A 25,746-nucleotide genomic window follows, 5' to 3' on the forward strand; every position below is an offset into this window, starting at 1 on the left:
ATCTAAGAGGATGCATTATCTGCAACAGTGCCACCCTCCCAAAGGCAAACATGCAAAGGACAGACAATGAACCACTGTAACCTATATGTTTAAAAATAGTTGAAAACAATAATTTTCTATGAAAATGATTTCAAAAAAAAAAATCGGACAGAAAATATGGTTTACAAAGTGAAGAAATTAGTAAGCTTGATGAAACAGCTATAAAAGGTTTCAGAATGGATGGAAGGTTGTTGCTGTTTTAGTCCACCTGACCAGTATGAGGAAGAAGGAAAACACTGAAAAGAGGAAATGTCTTCATAGATTGACTCATAATATAGTTTTTTTTTAGCAGTGAAAGTAACTTTGCTTAAAATGATAAGGCATTCAACTAACTCATTAAATGAAAACAAAAAGGTATGTGCAAGAAATAAGTTTAAGCTTAGCCAAGTAAGCTTTTAAAAGTGTATTTTAAATGATAAGAGGAACCTTGAGTTGAAGTGTTTCAATGTAAGGCTGTTAAAAGCCCGGTTGACTGAGTGGTCTTGTTTGCAAAACCTTGGTGAAATCAGTTTCAACATTTCCGTAATCACACACACAATGTGCAATATTTGCATGGTCATGATGCGTTATCATTTACCATTTTGACACGCCATTTATACAACCGCTGACTTGATATGACTCCCCCCCTGCTCTCACCGATGCTCCCATAATGATGAAGAGGAACAAATTAATATCTAAGAGGAACAAATACACATAAATAACGTTTAATACATTTGTGTTGTCCGATTTATATCCAGAGTTGGATGAAATCATTTACTGCGTTGATAACACAACAACAATGTAAGTAATCCACTACAAGTTAAAGCGCTGCTTTAAAAACCTTACTCAAGTTAAAGTATTAGTATTATTTGCAAAATCTAAGAGAGTAACTAAAGCTGTCCAACAAATGTAATTGAAGTACAATATTTTCTTTTGAGATGTACTGGAGTTGTATAAAATGGAAATAGCAGTTTGTGTGAGTCACAAAAATTCCCTCTTTGTCTTTAGGCTATAATAGACTTAAATAGACAGAGTTTGCTTTTGTTTCAGCAGAGCTATTGACACAAAGAGACAACTCTGTGCTTATTCGACCGTTGTAATCACTTGATCTGACAGCAGAAGGCTCTTATTAGCTTCGGCTGAACTTTAACAGGCATTTCTGTACAGAAATAAAACTGAGGATTTATTCCCTTCCACATTTGAGGTTGAACTTCAAGAGATTCTTCAATAAATATGTATACATTTGCTGGGACCAACAACTCTTTGGATGCACATAAAGGCATTTGGGAATTGTACTAAGTGTCAAGATCTGTCTGTGTTGTATTTTGTCTTGTCTTTTTCTGTCTTTTGTCTCATGTTTTATTTTGAAGGGTCTTCACCTCCTGTCTTGCCTGTTTCTGTCTGTGTTGTGTTTTGTCTTGTCTAGATCTGTCGTTGGTTTTCTGTCTGCGTTGTGTTTTGTCTTTAGATCTGTCTGTGGTTCCCTGTCGTTAGTTTCCCTGGTGTGTCTTATTACCCGATTGTGTGCACCTGGTGTCCCTGTGTTTTCTCCTCCCTCCTCACCTGTGTCTTGTTTTGTCTTTAGATCTGTCTGTGGTTCCCTGTCGTTAGTTTCCCTGGTGTGTCTTATTACCCGATTGTGTGCACCTGGTGTCCCTGTGTTTTCTCCTCCCTCCTCACCTGTGTCTTGTTTGTATAATTAGTCTTGTGTGTATTTAAGTTCTGGTTTGTCTGTCTGTCTTTGTCGGTTCGTCTTGTGTTATGACCTGGTCTTCGGTGAGTGTTCTGTTCTGTCTTTGTTTATAGTATAGCCTTGAAATAAAGGAGATATATTTTTGACACTTTAATCTGCATTTGGGTCCTGCTTCCTGCACACACCATAACACTAAGAAAAGCTTCAAATCCACATATACAAATCCATAATCAGATGCAAAACCTTCTTTGGTTGAGATGTTGTGACTCATTGCAAGCAGACAAAATCACGTTTTCTTCAAATACTGACAAACACTTCCATGATGACAGGTTCTGCAGCTGCTCTGAAAACAACCACAATGTAAACTGTAGGATATATTTTGTAAAAGAAACGTAAAGGTATGGTGACAAGAATGAGGAAATGCAAGTACTTCCCTTTGCAGCCTGAGACAGTGTTGTAACATGAGTTGCTTCAGAGTTTGAGTTTATGTAAGCTCGGCCCCAACACATGAATCATATTAGAAGGTTACTGTATGTCCCTTTTTCCATACAGATATTGCATCGACAGATCATATTTTCTCCATTTTTTTATTATAAATGGAATGAAGGTTTTACTCAAAATAAGGTATTTGTCAAACTCAAGTCATGTAATGTGTGGACTGCCTAACAGAGAGAAATTTACCCTGCAGATTAACACAATTCTAGACAAATATTACATAGTTAATGCAAAGCAAGATTTATGAAAAACTCTCTTTTTTTCAATCAATGTTTATTTATATAGCCCAATATCACAAATGTTACATTTGTCTCAGTGGTCTTCACAGTGTGTACAGAATATCAGTATGACAATACGACACCCTCTGTCCTTAGACCCTCACATCGTACAAGGAAAAACTTCCAAAGAAACCCCAGTTTAAAGGGGAAAATGGGAGAAACCTCAGGGAGAGCAACAGAGGAGGGATCCCAGGACGGACAGACGTGCAATAGATGCCGTGTGTAAATTGAAAAGATAATACATTTGCAACATAGGTAGTCCAAATGTTTGGAAATGCATGTGTGTATAATAGGAAGATGAATCCACGAGGATATCCATCCAGGACCGATGATCCAGGACCACAGCCACGACTCGCGATCCAGGACACAGGACCGCAGGATCATCCATGACTCCGGATCCCAGCGTATATAGACACCAAAAAGAAAGGCATTTGGGGAAGCTGGGTTAATCGGAACATGAGAGTACACAGGTATAGACAGAGAGAAGGAAGAAGTAAGATGTCCCCCGACAAACTAAGCCTATATCAGCAAAACTAGGGGCTGAATCTAATCAGCCCTAACTATAAGCTTTATCAAAAAGGAAGGTCTTAAGCGCACTCTTAAAAACGGATAGGGTGTCTGCCGCCCGAACACAAACTGGAAGCTGATTCCACAAATGTGGAGCTTGATAAGAAAAGGCTCTGGCTCCCATTGTACTTTTAGAGACTCTAGGAACAACCAACAACCCTGCATTCTTGGAACGCAATGCCCTAGTAGGACAGTAGGGTATAATGAGTTCTTTAAGGTAAGATGGCGCCTGCCCATTAAGGGCTTTGTAGGCGAGAAGAAGAATTTTAAATTCTATCCTGTGTTCTATAGGGAGCCAGTGTAAGGCAGCCAGAACAGGAGTAATGTGGTCCCTTTTCCTAACTCTGGTTAGTACACGAGCTGCAGCATTTTGAATCAGCTGAAGCGACTTGACTGACTTCTTGGTACTCCCTGATAATAAAGAGTTACAATAATCCAGCCTAGAAGTAACAAATGCATGGACTAGTTTCTCTGCATCGTTTTGAGGCAAGATATGCCTGATTTTTGCAATGTTACGTAGATGGAAGTAGGCGGTCCTTGAAATTGATTTTATGTGGGCGTTAAAGGATAAATCCTGATCAAATATAACACCAAGATTCCTTATAGTCTCGCTGGAGGCCAAATTAATGCCATCCATAGTTAGTATATCTTTAGATAATTTGTTTCGTAGATTCTTCGGGCCAAGTACAATAACTTCAGTTTTGGTCATGTTTAACATCAAAAAGTTTAAGGTCATCCACGTTTTTAAGTCCTTAAGGCAGTCTTGAATTTTATTTAGATAATTAATTTCATCAGGCTTGATTGATAAATATAGTTGAGTATCATCCGCATAACAATGAAAGTTTACAGAATGATTCCTTATAATATTGCCTAACGGAAGCATATATAATGTGAACAAAATAGGTCCGAGCACTGAGCCCTGTGGCACTCCATGGCTAACTTTGGTTTGCGTGGAAGATTCATCGTTAACACGTACAAACTGAGAGCGTTCAGATAGATAGGACCTAAACCAGCCTAAAGCAGTTCCCTGTATGCCAACTAAGTGCTCTAGTCTTTGCAATAGGATATCATGGTCGATGGTATCGAATGCAGCACTGAGATCGAGCAAAACAAGAATAGAGACAAGTCCCTTGTCTGAGGCTATTAGAATATCATTTGTGACTTTAACCAGAGCTGTCTCTGTGCTATGATGTGTTCTAAAGCCAGACTGAAAATCTTCAAATAAATCATTGTTTTTTAAGTAATCACACAACTGTTTTGCAACCGCTTTCTCAAGAATTTTTGAGGGGAACGGAAGATTAGAAATAGGTCTATAGTTGGCTAAAACCTCTGGATCGAGGTTGTGCTTTTTAAGAAGCGGTTTTATCACTGCTACTTTGAATGATTGTGGAACATAGCCTGATAATAAAGACATATTCATAATATTTAATAAAGAAGTGCTAATTAATGGAAAAACTTCCTTCAACAGCTTAGTTGGAATTGGGTCTAACATGCACGTTGATGGTTTAGAAGAGAGAATCATTGAATGTAATTGTTCAAGGTTAATGGCTGAAAAGCATTCTAGTTTACTATCTAGTGTAATATTAGAACTTACGATTCCGGGAGCTGTTGATAACACTATACTGGTCGAAGGCAAGAGGTCATTAATTTTGTTTCTAAGAGTAACAATTTTATCGTTAAAAAAGAACATAAAATCATTACTACTGAGTGCTATGGGAATATAAGGCTCAATGGAGCTGTGGCTCTCTGTCAGCCTGGCTACAGTGCTGAAAAGAAATCTTGCATTATTCTTATTCTCATCTATTAATGAAGAGTAGTAGGCTGCTCTCGCTTTACGCAGTGCTTTCTTATATTCATTGAGAGTAATATGCCAAATTAAACGAGATTCTTCAAGTTTAGTGGAACGCCATATCCTTTCAAGTTGTCTAGACTTTTGCTTTATTTTGCGGGTTTCGGCATTATGCCATGGAGCTAATCTGTTGTTTTATTTTCTTCTTTTTCAAAGGAGCAACAGAGTCTAATTTTATTCGCAGCGCATCTATAGCACTATCAACAACATGATCAATTTGGGGTGGTGTACATTTTGTATAAGTTTCCTCTCCTACATGCAGACATGCTATCGAGTTAAGTATTGGTGGAATCTCTTCCTTAAATGTGGCTATAGCACTAACAGGTTTCTGCTGCAAGAGCTTTTGACTAATGCTTTGTAGTCTAGTAACAGTATTTCAAAAGTTACTAAGAAATGGTCGGATAAAGCAGGATTATGCGGTTCGACTAATAGTTGCTCAATTTCAATACCATAAGTCAGAACAAGGTCGAGAGTGTGATTATAGCAGTGGGTTGGTTTATTTACACTCTGACAGAAACCAACAGAATCTAATATAGAGTTAAATGCAACAGTAAGGCTATTTTTATCATCGTCAACATGAATATTAAAGTCACCTACGATAATTACTTTGTCTGTTTTAAGAACTAAAGTTGATAAAAACTGAGAGAATTCTGATAAGAATTCTGAATAAGGACCTGGTGCATGATACACTGTAACAAATAAGATTGGCTGCAAAGTTTTCCAGGTCGGATGCGTAAGACTAAAAATGAGGCTTTCAAAAGAGGTATAATTTAATTTTGGTTTAGTATTGATAAGTAAACTTGAGTCAAAGATTGCTGCAACTCCACCTCCTCGGCCCGTGCCTCGAGCAATATGAGTGTTGACATGGCTGGGTGGAGTGGCCTCATTTATGCTGACATATTCTTCATGACTCAACCAAGTTTCAGTGAGACAGCATATATCAATATTATAATCTGATATTAAATCATTTACCAATATTGCTTTAGATGCTAGAGATCTTATGTTTAAGAGACCACATTTAATCTTCCTGTTTTGTTGCACTGTAGTAGTTGTTACATTTACTTTTATTAGGTTATTATGTATGACACCTCGATTAGGTTTTACCTTAAATTGTCCTTGGGCAGACACACACACCGCTAATATTGGGTATTTTATTGGGTTCGGGATTCCTATGGGTGACTGCCTAGGAGAGAGCGCAGAGAAGCGTGTAAGACTGCGACTCTGCCTCCTGGTCTCAACTCTAGTTTGTCATGGATTAAGTCCACAAAGCCCTGAAATGTTTGCCGAAATGAGATCTGCACCTTCCAAAGTAGGATGAATGCCGTCTCTCTTAATCAGACCAGGTTTTCCCCAGAAGGCTGTCCAAAAAGGCTTTTTTTAAGACCTTTCACAGTATAAAGCCCTAAATTAGTTTAAAAGAGCTGTTAAATTAAATAGTTTATTGAATATAATTTATACCAGATATTTATTATTTACTAAATCGTATATATATGTGTTGATCATTTATTTGATCATTGTTGTTGTATTTGTTTTCTTTTTTATACACAACCGTTTTAAAAGTGCCAATGTCTTGGTGACTATAACAATTTCTATATATTAAGAAAATGTGTTTATTCCGTTGTATTGGTTTGTTTTTGTTTTTATTGATTTCTAGTTTAGTAGAGTGTTCGATGTGTCCCCCTAGAAACGGGTATAATCACCATGGTTACGCCTAAGCCAAAGGTGGTGGTTTATTTACAGGCTGTGTTCCTTCATGGTGTGACTGTGGATCGGTTACAGGCTGGTTTATCGATCAGGGTTAACTTTGTCTCACCATGGCATTCTTCGGTTTAACGCACCTGGGTGATCAAAACCCCATAGGGGATAATATGATAGTGAATCCCAGAGGAGCGTCTCTTTTTCGGGGTAAGAGGAGCTACACTCTAGCCTACCTTAGCTGCTAGTCCATTCTCGGTTTTAAAGTGGTTTCTTCTAACTAACTAACTAACTAACACAAAGTTAACTGAAGCTACACGTACAGGGTAAAAGACCCTTAGCTTGCTGATAGCTAACAAGAACACATGTTAAGTCTTCAGGCTTCAATAACATGCTACATGTAGAGCTAACGTTATATAGCTACGTGTATTCTTTTATACGAATTTTCTCATTGTTTACGATATTTGTTGTGCAAAAGGAAAATTTAATGTTTATTTTCATGTAGCTTCACAATTGTGAAGATTTTCTGTTTCTCTTGTAAAGTATTTTAATCAGTTTTTTAGTGCGTAGTTGCAGTTTCTCCATTGATAATTATAAATGTTTAACACTACTTCATATTCAAGTAATATTTTCAATGTCAGGACTTTAATAGGGTATTATCAAATACAAGGACTTTGAGCTTGAATGCATCTGTTTGAGGAGCCTTGAATGATGCTGTATAATATATAGTATGCTTTATTTACGCAATATATGGTATATAAACAATACACATACATTCAACTATATCCTTATTTCTTTTTGAAAAGCATCTGCAGGATTAGTATTATACATATCTTCTATTCTATAATAACATTTCTATTTACAGATGGACCACCTCCATCTCTTCAAGAACCACCGAGACCCCTCACATGCAAAGACACATGCAGCGTTTCCCACCAGCCTCTCCCCTTCAGCACTGACATACACCATGGGAGCTATGAGCGACACAGAGAGATGGTCAAAAAGATTAAAACACCCAGATGTGAGTAGACATAGAGAGCATGCAGATTAGGGTTCTGAATCACAGCTGTATTCTTTGTGAAAAATGTGTCTGTCTTTTCTCCCCAGCACCTAACCAGCTGTACATAAGGCCGATGACGGAGAGCCAGCAGTATGGATGGATGGTGTCAAAGCCTCGTGCACAATGGACCAAAGTCAAATCCTTTCCCAGAAAGAACAGTGAGATGACAAAGTAGGTATCATTTATAGATCTAAATAATTCAATAACGTTGTATAGAAGCTAGATCTCTGTGATTATAATCCATTTATTGCTTTCGCAGGTTTGTTAACGAAATGTCAACAAAAGACCGGGAGTTCATCATTTTCTGACAGCCTTATCTTCAGTTATTAAGCCACAGAGGCAGCATCAGCTTTCGGGTTCATTTCGGAGAATACATTGAAAACGGAGCATCTTTTTGAGATTTTTCATGGTTCATTTAGATTCTTTAACTCAAGTTATTCTTTTTTTTAAATCTATTTTAATCGTGCCTGTTTTTTTATACACAAGGTGTGAAAATACTTTACAAGCTTTTAAGCTCACAACCTTTACAAAAGAAGATGTACATCTACAGATATATAGTCACGTGAAGGAGCAGTGTGTGGGGTTAAGGATCATCTATTGGTACAGTTGGGATATTATTTCATTATAGGTTTTTCATTAGTGTATAATTGCCTGGAACTTAATACAGTTGTGTTTTCATTATCTTAGAATTCAGGAGTGATTCATAAAGAGACTGTACCTCCCTCTAGAGGACATTAAAATAACTACTCCTAATTTTGGAAGATAATTGTATTGAATTGTTAAAGCAGAGTTTAGTAACCGGGCCATGGGGAGTTCTTTACCTACTGTCTCAAACCAATAATGTCTAAAACAATTCCTATTGGACTTAATTCAGTTCTACAAAAGTGGCAGATTGGCGTGTCAGAATTAAAAGCTGTTACTTGCCATGAGGTAAAGGTTGATCCTGCAGATGGGTAATATTGGTTTGCCCTTCAGAGCTCTCCAGGACAGTTTCCTTGCGGGGTCCTTCTGCAAAAAAGCCTCAAGTATTCTTAGTCTGTTAATTTCACATTAAAACATCAACTTAAAAATAAGTCACCATCTTTTTTTGTTTTCTGTCAACAACCACATCCTTGTTGCAGAACAGCTGTATAGTATTAGTTATAATGGTGCTGATTCTGAATCTGATAACTAAAGCGTTATGTACGTGTATAGCCGTTGTGAGTAACACAGTAAACGCATCCAGGATGCCGGGATGTTGTTTCCAGTTATAGGTTCGTTAGAAAGTGAATATTTATTTAGAAGCCAGCACAGCTTTCCAAATGTAGAAGGATCTGCCTGTGGTTACGTTTTTTTATATTGACAAGTTAACCCCTTTTTAGTGCTGTAAACATGCATGACTCCAAAGGGACACAGGTAATAGATATTTGCACTGAAGCACATCTAAGAATATAAGTAAATATACGAAGACGCAAAACAGCCATTGATCTTTTTTTATTTTTTTTTCTTCAAGGGGAAATGTTATTTTTTCTCTTTGTCATAGTCCTCAACTCCTCATGTCCTTCAGTTTTGCAGAAAACACTCCCCTTTCAGCTCCTCCAACTGAGGGAAAATACAAATAAAAACATACGGAAGGATTCATCAGGCCTGAGCAAAAACAGTGTTTCAGTAGTATGGGGGACAACCTTCCTCCCCTCCTGTTCCCCCCAAAAACATCCCAAGAGTTAACAATCAACACAAGTCTATGGACAGCCAATAGAAATAGAATACATACAATGCACATTTTAAAACTCATGTCCGTTGGATAAACTCTGCTTATATGACTCACTCTTCATTGGTCACAGTTCACTTCATAGTTGGTGATCTCCATTACATTTCGTCCTCTGGTGCTCCCACCACGCCCCGAGGCCACATATCATCGCTCAGGAGGGGACAGAGCACGAGGCTGCATGAGCTGGCTTTGGTACAAACATGATCAACTGTTGGTTGCCAGTGTTGAGTGTGGCAGAAGAGCTAAATCAGGTCCGATTCTCCTAATTACAAAAAGTTGAAGCTGGAGAAACAAAGATCGAGTGTAATGATGAGAATGTTCACCGGAAATTATTCTCAACAAGCCCTTTATCCATCTCTCGTCCAATCATCAGCAGTCCAGGCAGGCACTGTTCCCTGTCAGAGTTATTCTATGATTTGTTTTATATTAAATTAAGGCAATCAAACTCAGCTATTAGTACTTCTACTGATTGTGGGCAGGATACAGAAATATGTGGTTAGGTTTATTAATTCTGCTGTCCTCTTCACACAGTCTACCACCAGTGATATCCTGTTACTGAGAAGTGAATGTGTGGGAGGGAGAGGTCACCTAAAGCCTGACTGAGATTTACAATACTGCAGTAGTGGCATAAATAAATTAAAAAAGCAGTGAATCATCTGTATATGTGTGTGTTTACTGCTATGCTTATGTGAGCATACAGCCCTCGGGTTCTGCTGCAAAGGCAGCTAATGGTTATTACTTACTATACATGAAATACTGTATTGTGCATGTTGGGTTGAACAGCAGAATTCATTGGCTGCAGTTGATCAGTTGGTACCAGTGAGCTTGAGCTTTTACAACTGGCATTTTACAAGAAAGCGTGCTGGTCTTTGATCCTTTTCATTGGAATGGAATCATCATTATAAGCATAATAATAATCATAATAATATTAAGAATATACAAATGATGGATACAGAAGTGATACAAAATACCCTACGCTAAAACAAACCAAAATGAAAACAAGATACCACAATCAGACATGCTTCAAAGCAGTTATGTTTGGCAAGAAAGCAGTTTGTCGTATCATAAAAACCTCACAGTGAAAATAGTTATGCCCCTTCAGGATTACAAAGCACAGTATTCAGTCAAAATCAATATATATTTCTTTCCTTCATTTATTTCTTCTTCATGGAAGAATCAGGCTGTGTGGTACAACTGCGTTGAAATCTGAGGTTTCCCCCTCTGATGGCTCTGGATCTAAATTCCTTCATTTCCATTTGCACCAAAAAAATAGTTTTCTGAAAGGGAAGGAGCAGTCGATGAAAATATATACTGTAACGGCTGAAACCAGCGGCACACTGGCTCTCAAGCTCTAAGAAAGCAATCCGACATGAAATGAGGATGAAGAGGATCCTACTTTTAAAATATAGATTCACCTTCTACTCACATCCTTAGTCGTCTTTAGTCATTTTGTTGAGAAGTTGAGGGCAACATTATAATTTAGAGCTCTCCGCTGCCTGAATGACAGACAAAATAAATACATTTGATATATTTTATGAAAACAATGTAGCAGCCTGCGCTGCCAAAAAGACAGGGTTCAGGCCTTCTGCCTAAAAAACAGAGGCGGTGATCATTGCTGACTTTTGCGAGAACATATCATGTCTTGCCTTGCTTTTAGTGAATACTTTAGTCTTTGGTCAATATATTTCTCCTCGGTTTATACATATATTCATACACACACAAATATGCATGTACATACACACTTATAAACGTGTAATAAACTGGATATTTGTGCACGTATGTATTCACACTTTTTTATAAAGGACCTTTTTGCGCAAAACATCGAGATTAAAATAAATAATTAATCCGGAAACAGAAAATGAGTACCTGTTCTTCATAGGTCATGTGAAATAAAAAACAGAAAAACAAAACTCAAAGTAAAATAAAAAGTAGCCTTATGTACAGCGTTAATCTTCTTTGACACAGGCTAAAAGGCGTTGTTTTAAATAAACAGACTTTGCATCTTTCAAGAAGCCTGAGAGAGAGGCTAGACATGAGAAAGACACGCGTCCTTCATCATGTTTGGAGCCAAAATGGCTGCTAAACGAGAACATCTTCTTCTCATCAAGAACACTTTCCATTTGATGTCTTTAGAGTTTGTTTTCCTCTTTACTTGGGATTCAAGTGATGGCGTCTCTAGTGAGTCCTCGCTCAGTGGGGCTGTGTCCTCGCAGCGGGGACATCCCGACATCTGCTGCTGCCCCGGCTGCTAACTGTTGGGCGGCCCTTCGTTCAGGAAGTAGGTCGCCATTTCCCCTTTACCTTTGACCTTTACCACCCCGCGATACTCCAGCACGTACCCTTTGTTTGCAAGCACCTGGTAGAGGTCTGTAGTCACCTGAGAGCAACGGAAAACATAGATGTATAAGAAACCTTTTAAAACGTTTTGCCCAAAGCGACTTACATACACTGTGTGTACTATAGACATTTCTACGGGAGTCATTTGGGGTTATCTTCAATCTTACAACATATCAAGAATCCAGGGTCTGACTGGAGCTTTTTAACACTGGTTGCTAGAACATGTTAATATATGTGGACTACATTTTAATAGTTGCAAAAAGACACCTACCTGTATGCAGTCAGGTACACCTGTGCTGTCCATACGGCTGGCCACATTGACTGTGTTTCCCCAAATATCATATTGAGGCTTCCGCGCACCAATAACCCCCGCCACCACCGGCCCAATGTTCAGACCTGGAAGACAAAGCAGCTACTGTTACCTGTTGATCACAGTAGAAAAACGGAATGAATGCGGTTTCAAAACATTCGAATCTCGCGCACCTATCTTCATCTGGAAGTTGTTGAAGGAATGCTCGTTGATGTACTTCATCTGCTCCCTCAGTCTCATGGCGTAGTCGGCCAGTGCAATAATGTGTGATCGGCCCTCCTTGTCATAGGTGGAGTCGTTGAGACCGGAGGCCGCCATGTAGGTGGAACCGATGGTCTTGATTTTCTCTAGCTGCCTGTACTTGTCTTCACTGATGATCTGAGAACAGAGAGTGGTCACATTGTGCAACACAATCATTATTACATGTTTTAATTAGCTTTCAAATGAAGCCAAAACGTCTCATTCCTGTATTTTGTATTTAGGGGTGAATGTTCACACTGAGCTTTAAAACGTGCCTCAATAAACTTTACCTGTATACCAAAATGTGCATACCTCATCAAAGTCAGCGATGATCTCGTTGAGCAGCCGGAGACACTCTACCCCCTCGTTGTTGGCCTCGAGCTCCACGTAGAACTCAGAGAAGTTGCTGATGGAGGCAAACATGACGGCCACACACTCACAGGACTGGTAGAAGAGCTCGTCGTTACGCCGCTCGCGCGTCAAAAAGTGAGCTGCAACGTCCTTGGGCAGAATATTATGGAGGAGGCGTCGATTGTAGGCTTGCAGTTCCTCCATCTCCTCCTTCTCCTCTGTGGCCTGGGAGTGAAGAGGAGAGTTTTAGTTAATATATCTAGTTTTATTCAGTTGTTATAATGTATAAAAAAAACAATAGTGATTCCTTAATTATGAAGTACTGCCAAACCAATGCTAGTTTATACTGAAGCCTTAGATTGTTAATTATTTCAAACAATGCTCATTAAATAACTAAATTCAGTATATATACCTAGAAATCCCCCCTAAATGTATTATGTGTTTCTATGACACATTTACTGTACTAATTTAAGTTTTTTTTGCAACATGCAAATTCTTTTTCAGCCTTACTCTTAAAGTCCAAAAAAGTACAGTATGTGAATTTAGAAAATATATGCTCATTGTCTGTTTACAATTCTTATAGCTTTTACAGTAGCATAAAAGTTTGATTAACAAATGATATATATTAAAATGTCAGGTAGGGTCAGGTGTACACAAAGATATTCTATAAGAAGACATTCATAAACTAATACAGCTCGATCACTTTATTCAGCAGAAATGTGAAGCCAGTGTGTTTGCAGTTCACATGGTGAGATGGCGCCCTCTAGTGGACGCTGCACATACCTGTAGTTTCCACAGGAAGTCGAGGCGTGCGGTGGATTCGACCTGCTGCGAGTGCAGGTACAGCGCCAGGACGAAGACTGTGAGGATCACTGGAGTCATGACCCTCAGGGACACTTTGGTCACAACGAATGGGCTGCAAAGTGACAGACACAGCGTCACATTAATGCAGAACAATCTTTGAAATTAGAGATTAAAAACCTTACAAAGTGACACTTAATGTATTCTTACCACTGGTTTGTAGTTTCATTGAAACTGGACCTAAAAGTGCAAATACAAAAAACAACATGCTGGTCATTACATAATAATCCTTGTGATATTATATATAGTCTTAATACAAATAAAAAGTCTTACCATTGAGCACTAGTTTGATTTAAATCACTGAAAAGGAAAACAAATACATTAGATCAAATAATAAAAAATATACAAAAATGACATAACTCAAAATATAATGTGATTCAAAGTCATGTGTGCTTTCACTCATGGCAAGGAACAAATAATCATATTGTTTAAAAACATTGTATGTATGTATTGAACAATCTATATTTTTTTAGACACTAGCATTTTTTCAATTGGAGATCTAATTGCTACTGAGAATCTCTTAAACAACAGATTTTAAAAGACCAGTTTTGTGTCAACTTACATTTAAAAACATTCACATCTTAAGGAATCGGCCTCGAATTATTTCATTTTGCATTCAAAAGCATAATAAAACAAATGATTGAAATGTGAATGTTTACTGATTCAGATCAAGAGGAAAAAGTGAAAAGACTGACCAAGTATTTAAAGGCAACTTTCAATAAGTCTTGATCTTTAATAACCCGCTTTACTTTCAAGAGCCGAAAAGAAATGCCATGTCACTTACATGGCATTGGAGGTGACGAAGAGGTCTGCGTTGTCGAACAGAGCGACCTGTGGCCACTCCACCAGCAGCAGGAAGGTGAGCTGGATGAGCAGCATGAGGGCGAGCTTCCCGATGCTGCTGATCTGCAGGAACACCGAGCAGGCCAGCAGCGTCAGCAGCACGCTGTAGCTAAAATACTGAGAGCAGCATCACAAAGAGACGTTATCAAAGACAGATCTCAGAAAAACACAAATGCAAATGTGACATTTCAGACAGTGGCATAGTGAACACACAAACAGTGAGGAGGAGGAACAACAATGGTCTCACCTCAGGGAAGGGGCAGGAGGGGCCTTCGCTCGGACAGATCTCCAGACCCCCTTCAATGGACACATTCAAGCTGCGGATCAAACAGGGCGTCACCAGCGCCGCGGAGGTGTTCAGCTTCTCGGCGACGCATTGTGCCAAGCTCCTGGTGTCACAGGCAAACTGGAGGGAAGCCAAACACACACACACACACACAAGAAAAATGTTGCCATACTGGAAGTACCAGAGGCGTGTGGATACAGGATGCTGTAGGACTGTGTTTTTTCACATTCGTAGCTTCTATTGAGGTTTTGAAATTAAACTTTGAATGTTGGTTGTTATATTTTATGACATCATTATCCAAAGCAATTGAGAATATTAAGTTTGTTTTTTGTAAATGGGGTTGTATAAATGTAACTTATTTGTTGCTTGATTCTAAAAAATGTGGATTGAACCATTGCATTTGGGAACTGCATCCATCATTTTTAAATAAACGTTCAGTATGTATTAGTATGTAGCTTTGTGGTATTTTGAACAGCCCTCACGTCTCTTTAATCTTACCATATTAACAAAGGCAGAGATGAACACGAGGATAATGGTGAATACTCCCACCAGGGTGCTGTTGGTGCGAGACTCAACAATCTTCTTTGAAACGGTCTGCATTGCAGCTGGAAAGAGCTACACAAGGAGGGGCAAAGGAAACATAAAACGAGTTACACATCAAACAGTGAACGATTCATATGAAGATATCTGTGTTTTTGGAAGCTTGGTTACCTTGATGCACGAATATATGGCACAGATGAAAAGGATGTTGGCGAGTATGACGAAGATACTGATGTAGATTCCCAGCATGACCGGGGTGCTGCAGGAAAGATAACAAACATTTATAGATAAATATTTATCCAACCTGTTCAGAGTCAAATATGTCAGTCAAACTCTTCAAACACTTGACTGTGTTGGTGACTATATAACGTATTGTTTTAGCATGAATTCAAATTAAATGTATTCATCATTATTACATCGTGAAATGTTTTCATATTGGAAGTTTTCTATAGAAGGAATGAACTGTATATACAGTGTATATATATAGAGCTTACACAATTACACTAAGATTTACTTGATGTCTCCTCTGGACATCATTGAGAAATACATAATAGAGTGGCGAAGTCCCTCCCTTTCCGGGGACCTCCATAGGACCTTATTTTGGAAAAATTATGTATTGAAGTCAATGGCGAGAGAAAGATTATCTTTCGATCCCGTATGAATTGTGCAACGAATTACACATATGATGTTTGTCAATTTAAAAGATAATTTTGCAAGTCAACATTTTTTAAATGTGCCGTAAAACTGTGAAGTAACACTTTTCTTGGTGTGAAACCGCTCAATGAACTACATCTCCCGTCTCGCACCAACACCAAGACGGCCGTCCCATTAGCGCATTTTACTTCTTTCTTTCAGAATGAGGCAAAAAATATTAAAAGAGGTGAAAATCTCTACAATTCTGGGCATGTCGAGAGCTGTACATACACAAAAGGGGAGTTAGTCGGTTCCGTAAGAGCCAGCATGCAGGACCGGGATTCTGGGATTTGTAGTCTTTCTAGTTGCGTATTTTTCAGTCTTATACTTCAACAGTTTTACGACAAACTGTGACTTTTTTGACTTGGAAATCATTTTTTAAGATTGACAAACATCATATGTGTAATTCGTGGCACAATTCAAACGGGATCGAAAGATAATCTCTCTCTCCCCATTGACTTCAATACATACTTTTTCCGAAATAAGGTCCCATGGGTCGGAAGTAGATGGGTGGGACTTCGCCTCTCTATCATTATAATTTTACATAAACATGAGCGAACATATAAATCCAGACCGAATGAACCTAACTACAGGTGTGAAAGCAACTCTAATACATACTGGAAGATATACAGTATGGAAACATTAAAGTACTCACTGTGGAAAGATGACGATCTGTATGAAGGATATGAAGCAGAATACTAGTAGAGAACAGGCAACATAGCCTCCAAAACGATCGTCCACCTTCTTGGAATACTGCAAGAGAGTCAGATATAGGTCAAAGCCTCCTCTATAGATGAATTATACTTAAGTTGAAGAAGAACAGATGATTATTATTATTATTATTATTAAGGCAATTAGTTTGAACCTTCTTCTCCAGGCTGGACGTCTGGAAGGTGAGCAGGAACTTCTTAACGTGATCTTTTCTCAGCTGATCAATGCTGCGAGCGTCAATGGCTCGACCCAGAAACTCGTCCACCTCGTCCTCCGGGTTCATCGCCTCCTGAACACCACGGCTGCAGAGAGAGACATGTTGTTAAAGAAATCCAGTGGAGCTCTGCCGCAGTATTCATATGTGTAAGCAGCAGGAGTCTTGTAATGCATAGAACAGACAAAGGTCATTAGAAAGAAATAAAAAGCATCTGTGCACAGTTTTCAATTATTTAAAAGTAAATAAATTACTCAATAGTTACAACACTTAAATAATGTCATACTTCACAAGTGTCAAACTCAAATCAGGCCCTTGGTGGATTTCATTTCGGCCCGCAGGATAGTTTCTAATTACTATTAGATCTGGCCCGCCGGTATATTGCACGCACACCTTCACTCAACCCTGAGGGTCTCCTCAGCTCAGAGCCTGACCCCAAACTTTGATGAACTTGCACCCAAGATGAGATGCCAAGTATCTGGCTTGAACTAGCATCACAGCAGCACACTGACTTTCAATGGATGTTTCCTTCTGCACTTTTGTTCTTGAGACAACAGGGCATGTTTGGTTTTTTTCTTTGGAGGGAAATTGTTTTTTTTAAGCTGCTGTTGGCCTGTGGAAAAATGTTATAAGAAATGACTCCGGAAAAGCTGCAGATAGAGCCATAAGAAATGAATGCAACTAATTATTTAATGTTTAATGTTGTTTTTATAAGCAATAATTTAAGCTTTGTTAGTTCCAGGTTTAATATGTGCAATAAGTTAATTTAAATAAGTTTTGCAATAAACATTGAACCAGTACGGCCATCGACTAGTACCGATTTTTTAATTTTGGCCCACTGTGTATTTGAGTTTGACACCCCTGTCATACTTGATTGTGAAACATTTAATTATAACAGGTGATTCAGTGTATTGGAATAACCTTCTAAGCATTGTAACCTCCCCAGCCCTGTGTGCAAGCATCAGTACTCACTTGTCTTTACTGGAGCTCTCATCAATCCCCTGAGAAAGAGAACAGACACAACGTAAGACTCTCAGAGAGAAGCAGCAGCAGGCTCCATGAAGGAGTGTGTGTTGGTTTTAATTCTCACCATTTGTCTGAAGACTTTGGAGTCTTTGGTCCTGGAGAAGGTTCTGTCGGGGACCCAGCGGGGCAGCAGACCCTCGTTAGAGTTGGCTCTCGTCCGCTGCATCTTCGCCATCACCGCCTTCTCCTCCTTCTGCTCAGAGGGAAGAACATGAAGGCTCCACCAACTGTTCCCATTCAACACAGTCAATGACAATAAGTGCCTAAATCCACGTGAAGATTCCTGTGGAGTTACAGTTCAACCCTGTCTCCTAAAAATTACGTTCCCACAGAACTAAACTGCATTCTCAATTACGTTTAGCAAGAAACGTATTTTCTCCCACGTTACGTTCGTTATGAACGTATCTCAAATACGTTTATTTTCTACATATCTTCTAGAAACATATTTTCTCCCACGTTACGTTTGTTATGAACGTATCTTAAATACGTTTATTTTCTACATATCTTTACCATTTATTGTCTTGCTTATAATAATGATAATAGTCATTTATAAATATCATTTTAGAGCACACATTTGAAATCAGTAGGCGAGGCTGTAATTTTGCCAGCTGTTACTCTCATGAGCGAGGCAGAAAATAATAGTTTTAACGTGCCGAAAAGCTGCCGTGTCGTTTATTGCACCTCAAACATTAAAACAAATCCAGTTACGTGTTTCTGTACTTCCTCTAAGAAGAAAGGACAGTAACAGAAGTTCTCTGTGACGCCAGATGTGGTGTTGTTAATGCGATATGAAATACATTTCGAAAAACATTTCAGTTTAGGATGGCCGAAGACACTACACTACCCATAATCCCCAGCTATCGTTTGGGACTACAGTCCTGTTGACAAACCCCGTGATTAATCTTCAAGCTCTGTGATTGGATGTTGGAGTGGCAGTGCGCCAAGGTTACGCCGAGCGTCAAGCTCTTTGAAATAGAACGAAACCACGGCAGACTATTCAAAACTGGACTCGAACGCCCCCCGAGAACTACACATGCTGGCTAATGTGTTTCACAAAATGTTCTCTATGGCACGTCTCTACTGGGAATTGTAGTTTTAAAAGACGTTTTCGTTTTTACAAAAATTAGAAGTTGACAGTATTAAACTGTGTACATCCCTGGAGGTTTAGGCGATAGGAAACACATTGGTGTGTACACATTTAAAACATGTAATTACTACATGGGTGAAAATCGCTTGTATCCATAATGGGCAGCATTAATATATATTCTACTCCACTACAATTCAGAGGTTAACCTGGTATTTTTACTCCACTACATTTACTTTAGTAACTCTGCAGATTCTGATTAATGATGTGAAATATAAACAACCTTTAAAGCAGACTTTAGTTACACCTGAGTAAAATTCAGGGAAGGTGATTGTCAAGTGCCAACAATCAGGAGAGATATTTGATAGTTGGTGCTTGAGAAGACTAAACATTTATCTGCAGATCTCTATAAAGTATATTAATTACTCGTTATTCTCTACTAATAGTTAATTACAAGACATCTATCAATATGTGTGTACCTCCACCATTAAACTGTCAAATTCTGCACATTTCTTATTATATCTACATACATAAGAGTATAATTAATGTGTATAATATCAGTTAAAATAAGTGCTTCAACATAGTTAACATTGCAGGAAAGCAATACATTAGACGTTAAGTACTTTCTCAGGCTTAATATTTATCTGTAGATAGATACCGCCAAAGCTTTTTTGTTATTTGAAAGAAGACCTTAACCTAAAGTATTATTTAATGTTTAAATAGAGGTTAATTAGTTTGTCTGTTTTGCACTTCCTCCTATTAATATCTTTGTACATCGTGCACTAAACTGTTTTATTGTAGAGATCACTTACAGTATCTTCTTGATTTTTTATATTCTATATTTCTATCACAGACCTTCTACTTTCCCCCTATGAAAGTATGTACTCTTAACCTCTTAAGCCCCAAGCCTGTTTTTCAGGTTTCAGGCTCGAAAATGACATGCCCAAAACAAAGGACTATAACTTAACTTCTAAAAGGGTTATATGAATCATTTCTTTTATCAAAGCAAGGTCACAACTGTGAGTTGGATGTAGAAGTGTCAGAATCAATAAAGATGGTTCAGTGTCAGAGTAAATCCAGATGGAACATAGTCAAAAAGTGTAAATTGTTGTCTCCGCCCAAATAAAACCCATTACTTATAGTGAAAACCACCCTTGAATGATGGGTTAGTAGCCTAAAAGCTTTAGGAATCCAAAGTATAACATATAATAAGTACCCTGTATCAAGATTGAGGCAAAACAAGTGATAATTGACCTTTTTAGAGAGGTTTAGCAAAAAAAGGTCCAAGCGGACTAAGCTTTGGGCACATTTGGTTCGATCAGTGCCTGTGATGGCCACAGCCACACAGGGTAAACCAACTACACTGCATCCTCATCTTCAGTAGTTTTGCTTTAGTGCAGCTACAATAAAACATGCCAATTAACACCACACATTTGCTCTAGATGGTAAACTCTTCATTTGATTGTAATCTGACATTACTTCAAACATTTTAGCACAGCTAATACACAAGTATGTGTTTGTATTAATTGCATTCTTTGTCTCTTGAGTTACCATGTCCATTGGGGGAGGTTACTTCCTGGTTCAGCAAAGGGCGTGGCCGAGGGCTGATAAATACTGCAAGGAGCCAATTGGGACAGATTGGGACAAACCACCTGTTTCCATGTCAAAGGGGGGATTTGGGTTTTGTCAGTGTCCTGTGTATGATGTGACTATTAATTATCCCTTGGGTTCAACTTGGTTTGGCCAAGCCACTATATAGGTTCCTTGGTTTTTCATTGTAGGAGGTCCGTTTGTTGAGTTAACACCTGTTATGTTTCTTTGAGGTATTTTCTGTTGACCTCTTTTATAGGCCTAGTTATTATATGATGTTTTGTGGATTTTTGGGTAAATAAAAACCCTAGTTTATTTAAACCACTCCTGTGTCCTGTTGTCTTACTGCTTGGTCCCTGACAATTGGTGGCAGTGGTGGGATCATTCAGTGGAGGACACGGGTGGTTTTTTTTCACCTTCTTTTGTTTTTTATAAAAAAAATTTTAAAAAGATGCAGCATGCGGGACGTGGAGGGAGAATTACAAGGAAACCGGGAGGACCGACAAGCCTTTCAAATGTCCAGGAGAAGCAAGCCAGTAGTGAAGAGGAGGACAATGGGGCCTCTGGAGTGGTAGAAAGCACTGAGGGTGAAAGTAAGGAGCCATCCATGTCGGACCTGGTGGCCCTGCTTCAGGCTCATATGGGGCAGACGGAGGCTCAAGCGGTAAAGCAGAGCGAGATAACTACAAGACAGGAACAGCGGTTTGAAACAATGCGACAGCAGTTTCAGCTTTTGCAGTTAGAAGTTCAGGCCAGAACATCTCCAGTACCAGATTCTCTGTCCGCAGACCCTGATCCATCAGAGGTGGAAGTCTTACCATCCACCAGCAACCATCCTCAGGTGCAAGCGGAGTTTTTTACCATGGCTGCCCATCCAAACCTTGCAGGTCAGTCTCGCACACACCATGAGCCCAGAATGGAAAGATTAACGGACAATGATGACATTGAACACTTTCTGATTACATTTGAACGGATTGCTATAGCATGCCGGTGGCAGAAAGCAGATTGGGTTTTTCACTTGTTACCATTGCTTACTGGCAAAGCTAGAGGTGCGTATGTGCATATGGACATTGATGACTCCCTTGACTATGACCAAGTAAAATCTGCTATTCTTTCTAAGTATGACATCAACCCTGAGACCTACAGGCAAAGATTTCGTTCCTTGGAGTTTAACCCTGACGAGAGCCCCAAGGAGTTGTATGTAAGACTCAAGGAACTTTATGGGAAATGGATCCAACCAAAAGGTAAATCCATACATGAAATTGGTGAAATAATCATACTAGAGCAATATTTGAGAATGTTGTCCCCTGAGCTTCAAGTCTGGATCCGAGAGCGTGACCCAGGATCGGCGATGGAGGCTGCTGGACTGGCTGACGTCTTTGTTGCTGCCCGTAATAAAGGACAGCAATGGAGCTATAACTCATGGAGTTCAAAGGATCGACACAAACCAGCTCGACAGTACGATCAGGAGGCACCCTCCGGTGTGGGTAAGCCTCCCAGGTGGGAAAAGCAGTCAGCTAGCAGCCCATTTAAACCTCTTGGTAAAAAGCCAATTTGTTATCTCTGTGGAATAGAAGGCCATATAAAACCTATGTGCCCCCAAAATGCAGCCAAAATGACACAAATGTGCTTTGTGCCTCGCCCTCATATTGAGCATGTGCGTAAGGATGACCAGTCTATTAAGATGACACTCATAGAAGTTAATGGACAGATTATCAAGGCCTTGCTGGATTCTGGGAGTAGTCAGACTCTTGTACACCGGAAGTTTGTACCACCCAACATTATTAGCACAAGAGACACGATCCCAATCTGTTGTGTGCATGGAGATGAGAAAAGCTATTCAACAGCTGACATGTACATAAAAGTAGAGGGTCAAACTTACCTCTTGAACATTGGGGTTGCTGATAACTTACCTTATCCAGCGGTGCTGGGGCGAGATCTTCCAGTGCTGTTTGATTTGTTGGAGGGGAAGCAAAGCCAAAAATGTAATGTTGTAGTTACTAGAGCACAGGCAAAATCACCAAATGAGCACTTTGAGACTCTTAGTGCTTTACCTTTTTTCAATCAGGAGCTTGACGCAACATCTGGGAGACCTCGGAAAACTCGCAGACAGAGGAGGCAGGAAAAGTTCCAACACACAGTTGTGAACCCACCATCCAGCACTGAGCCAGATGTAACCTTACAGTTTCAAATGCCAGCCAATATCATGGAAATGCAGAAAGCTGATCTATCCCTAGTTTCTCTTTTTCAGACGGCGAAGGAAAAAGAGCCAGGAGCTGAGCTGGACTTCAACGAAGACGAGTATGTTCTGCAAAATGGCATTCTCTACCGTCAGCAGGGGTCGGTGTTGCAGCTAGTGGTTCCCCAAGCAGTTAGAGACAACATTCTCTCTTTGGGGCACTCTATCCCCTGGGCTGGCCACCTGGGTAAGCATAAAACCATAGCTCGCATCCAACGCTATTTTCACTGGCCTGGCCTGCGAAGAGAGGTCACTCAATTCTGCAGAAGTTGTCCTCAGTGCCAAATAACATCTGCTAGATCCCCCGCCAGAGCTCCCCTCCAGCCTTTACCCATCATTGGCACCCCATTTGAGCGCCTTGGGATGGACATTGTTGGTCCTGTTGAGAGGAGCAAGGGGGGAAACCGGTACATGCTGGTCATAACAGATTACGCCACAAAGTACCCAGAAGTTTTTCCATTAAAATCCATAAAAGCAAAATCAGTTGCTTTCTGTTTGGTTCAGTTCTTTTCAAGAGTAGGTTTCCCTCATGAAATATTAACTGATCAGGGAACTAACTTCATGTCCACTCTGCTGAAACAGGTGTATCACTTGCTGGGTATTCGGAGCCTGAGGACCACACCATATCACCCCCAAACTGATGGATTGACGGAGCGTTTCAACCAAACCCTGAAGCAGATGCTACGGAAGTTTGTCAACAACAGTGGCACAGACTGGGACCAGTGGCTGCCATACCTCCTCTTTGCTTATAGAGAAGTACCCCAAGCCTCCACTGGTTTCTCTCCATTTGACTTTTGTATGGACATGAAGTACGAGGACCTCTCTCACTGTTGAGGGCGATTTAGGAGGGAAACAAGGCGAGGGATGATTCTGTTAACATTGTATCCTATGTTGTTCAGATGAGAGATCGATTGGAGAAAATGAGTCGGCTTGCCCAATCTCACATGGCAGTGGCCCAGCAACAGCAGAAGTCCTGGTATGATCGGTCAGCTCGGCAAAGATCCTTCAACCCAGGACAAAAGGTACTAGTTCTCCTCCCAAGTGATAACAGCAAGCTGTTGGCAAAGTGGCAGGGACCATTTGAGATCAAGAAGCAACTCGGGCCCACAACATATGAGGTATCGACCCCTGGGAAGCCACGCTCCAGTAGAGTACTACATATAAATCTCTTGAAAGAGTGGGTGCCGCGACCTGAACAAGAAGCAAGAGTGATGCTCATCAGGGATGTGCAAGAGGAAGTGGAGGAGCAATACCTATCTCCAGGGGGGGCTACGGTGAGCCATGACCTCAGCCACCTCTCCGAAGACAAACAGCTTCAGGTGAGAACAATCTGTAGGTCAGAATTATTTCAGGAGAATCCTGGGAGAACAGATATTGTTGAGCATGACATTGTGGTTAGAGAAGGTGCTTCTGTGAGACGGCTGAGTTACAGGATTCCGGAACGCCTGCTGGCATCACTGAAAAAGGAGGTGGATCTGATGCTGTCCCTGGGGATCATTGAGATTTCGAAAAGCGAGTGGTGCAACCCAGTGGTCCTTGTGCCAAAGAAGGATGGCAGTCTTAGGTTTTGTATTGATTTTAGGTACCTCAACTCAATTTCTTTGTTTGATTCTTATCCAACACCAAGAATCGATGAACTGCTTGAACGGCTTGGAAAAGCCAAATACTTAACCACATTAGATCTTTCCAAGGGTTACTGGCAGGTTCCACTGACTGAGCGGTCTAGGGAGCTGACAGCCTTTAGGACACCATTGGGTCTTTTCCAGTTCAAGGTCATGCCATTTGGACTGCATGGTGCTCCAGCGACCTTCCAGAGGCTTATGGATCAGGTACTTTGTGATTTATCTGGTTTTGCTGCAGCATATCTGGATGACATTGTCATTTACAGCTCCACCTGGGAGGAGCACATGGAACATCTGCACACTGTCTTGGATCGCCTCTACTCTGCGGGGCTGACTATCAATCCATCGAAGTGCGTCTTTGCCGCTGCAGAGACGGAGTACCTGGGCCACATCATTGGACGCGGGGTGATACGGCCACGGGTCAGCAAGATTCAGGCCATCGAGTCATGTCCTGTGCCACAAACAAGGAAGCAGCTCCGATCTTTTCTGGGCATGGCAGGCTTCTACCACCGCTTTGTACCACACTTCTCTGCCAGGGCAGCTCTACTCACAGACCAGACTGGATCCCGGTCTTCAAATCAGATACAGTGGACAGAGGAGTCCATGGCAGCTTTTCACGACATCCAGGGATCATTGAGTAAGAAACCTGTTCTTTACAGTCCAAACTTTGATGAACATTTTATCTTGCAGACGGATGCTTCTGATAGGGGTCTGGGCGCTGTGCTTCTCCAGGGGTCATCAGACAACCGCCATCCAGTGGCCTACATCAGCCGGAAACTGTTCCCCAGGGAGGTCAGGTATTCAACCGTGGAAAAGGAGGCACTGGCTATCAAATGGGCCCTCGACTCTCTCCGGTATTACCTCCTGGGTAGAGAATTCACCCTGGAGACTGATCATAAAGCGCTTCAGTGGATGGGAAGGATGAAGGATACCAATGGAAGGATTACCCGGTGGTACCTGGCACTGCAACCATTCCGCTTTAACATTCAGCACATCCCAGGCAAGGACAATGTCACAGCTGACTACCTCTCTCGCTGTTTCAGCGAGAGTCTTGAAGGGGGGGGGGGGGAGTGTGTGATGGCCACAGCCACACAGGGTAAACCAACTACACTGCATCCTCATCTTCAGTAGTTTTGCTTTAGTGCAGCTACAATAAAACATGCCAATTAACACCACACATTTGCTCTAGATGGTAAACTCTTCATTTGATTGTAATCTGACATTACTTCAAACATTTTAGCACAGCTAATACACAAGTATGTGTTTGTATTAATTGCATTCTTTGTCTCTTGAGTTACCATGTCCATTGGGGGAGGTTACTTCCTGGTTCAGCAAAGGGCGTGGCCGAGCGCTGAGGACTGATAAATACTGCAAGGAGCCAATTGGGACAGATT

At 40.3% G+C, this 25,746-nt stretch overlaps 2 protein-coding genes across 3 annotated transcripts in view; one reads left to right on the plus strand and one right to left on the minus strand.

Moving 5' to 3' along the window:
• Positions 1-6,614: 6,614 nt before the first annotated feature.
• LOC139434176 (sperm microtubule inner protein 11) lies at positions 6,615-13,441 on the plus strand. 2 transcript variants are annotated; one of them, XM_071203741.1, is made up of 4 exons: positions 6,615-6,805; positions 7,461-7,616; positions 7,703-7,826; positions 13,356-13,441. In XM_071203741.1, the coding sequence occupies exons 1-4, from the start codon at positions 6,715-6,717 to the stop codon at positions 13,393-13,395; spliced, it is 411 nt and encodes a 136-aa protein (XP_071059842.1). In that variant the 5' UTR covers positions 6,615-6,714; the 3' UTR covers positions 13,396-13,441. The 2 variants fall into 2 exon arrangements, with proteins under 2 accessions (XP_071059842.1, XP_071059841.1); XM_071203740.1 differs by lacking the exon at positions 13,356-13,441 and adding an exon at positions 7,915-8,121.
• Positions 8,222-25,746, minus strand: part of adcy6a (adenylate cyclase 6a) — an 80,414-nt gene continuing 62,889 nt past the window's right edge. The window contains exons 10-24 of the mRNA XM_034086358.2: positions 17,882-18,010; positions 17,764-17,792; positions 16,732-16,879; positions 16,522-16,619; positions 15,345-15,432; positions 15,132-15,248; positions 14,595-14,753; positions 14,289-14,464; positions 13,778-13,804; positions 13,655-13,684; positions 13,427-13,559; positions 12,605-12,868; positions 12,226-12,430; positions 12,014-12,138; positions 8,222-11,782 (exon numbers count right to left, since the gene is read on the minus strand). Of these exons, the coding sequence (XP_033942249.1) occupies positions 11,654-11,782; positions 12,014-12,138; positions 12,226-12,430; positions 12,605-12,868; positions 13,427-13,559; positions 13,655-13,684; positions 13,778-13,804; positions 14,289-14,464; positions 14,595-14,753; positions 15,132-15,248; positions 15,345-15,432; positions 16,522-16,619; positions 16,732-16,879; positions 17,764-17,792; positions 17,882-18,010 (1,857 nt within the window). The 3' untranslated portion in view covers positions 8,222-11,653. The remainder of the gene's footprint in view (positions 11,783-12,013; positions 12,139-12,225; positions 12,431-12,604; positions 12,869-13,426; positions 13,560-13,654; positions 13,685-13,777; positions 13,805-14,288; positions 14,465-14,594; positions 14,754-15,131; positions 15,249-15,344; positions 15,433-16,521; positions 16,620-16,731; positions 16,880-17,763; positions 17,793-17,881; positions 18,011-25,746) is intronic.

The sequence above is a fragment of the Pseudochaenichthys georgianus genome, chromosome 7 (genome assembly GCF_902827115.2).
Source record: "Pseudochaenichthys georgianus chromosome 7, fPseGeo1.2, whole genome shotgun sequence".
Taxonomy (NCBI): Eukaryota; Metazoa; Chordata; class Actinopteri; order Perciformes; family Channichthyidae; genus Pseudochaenichthys; species Pseudochaenichthys georgianus.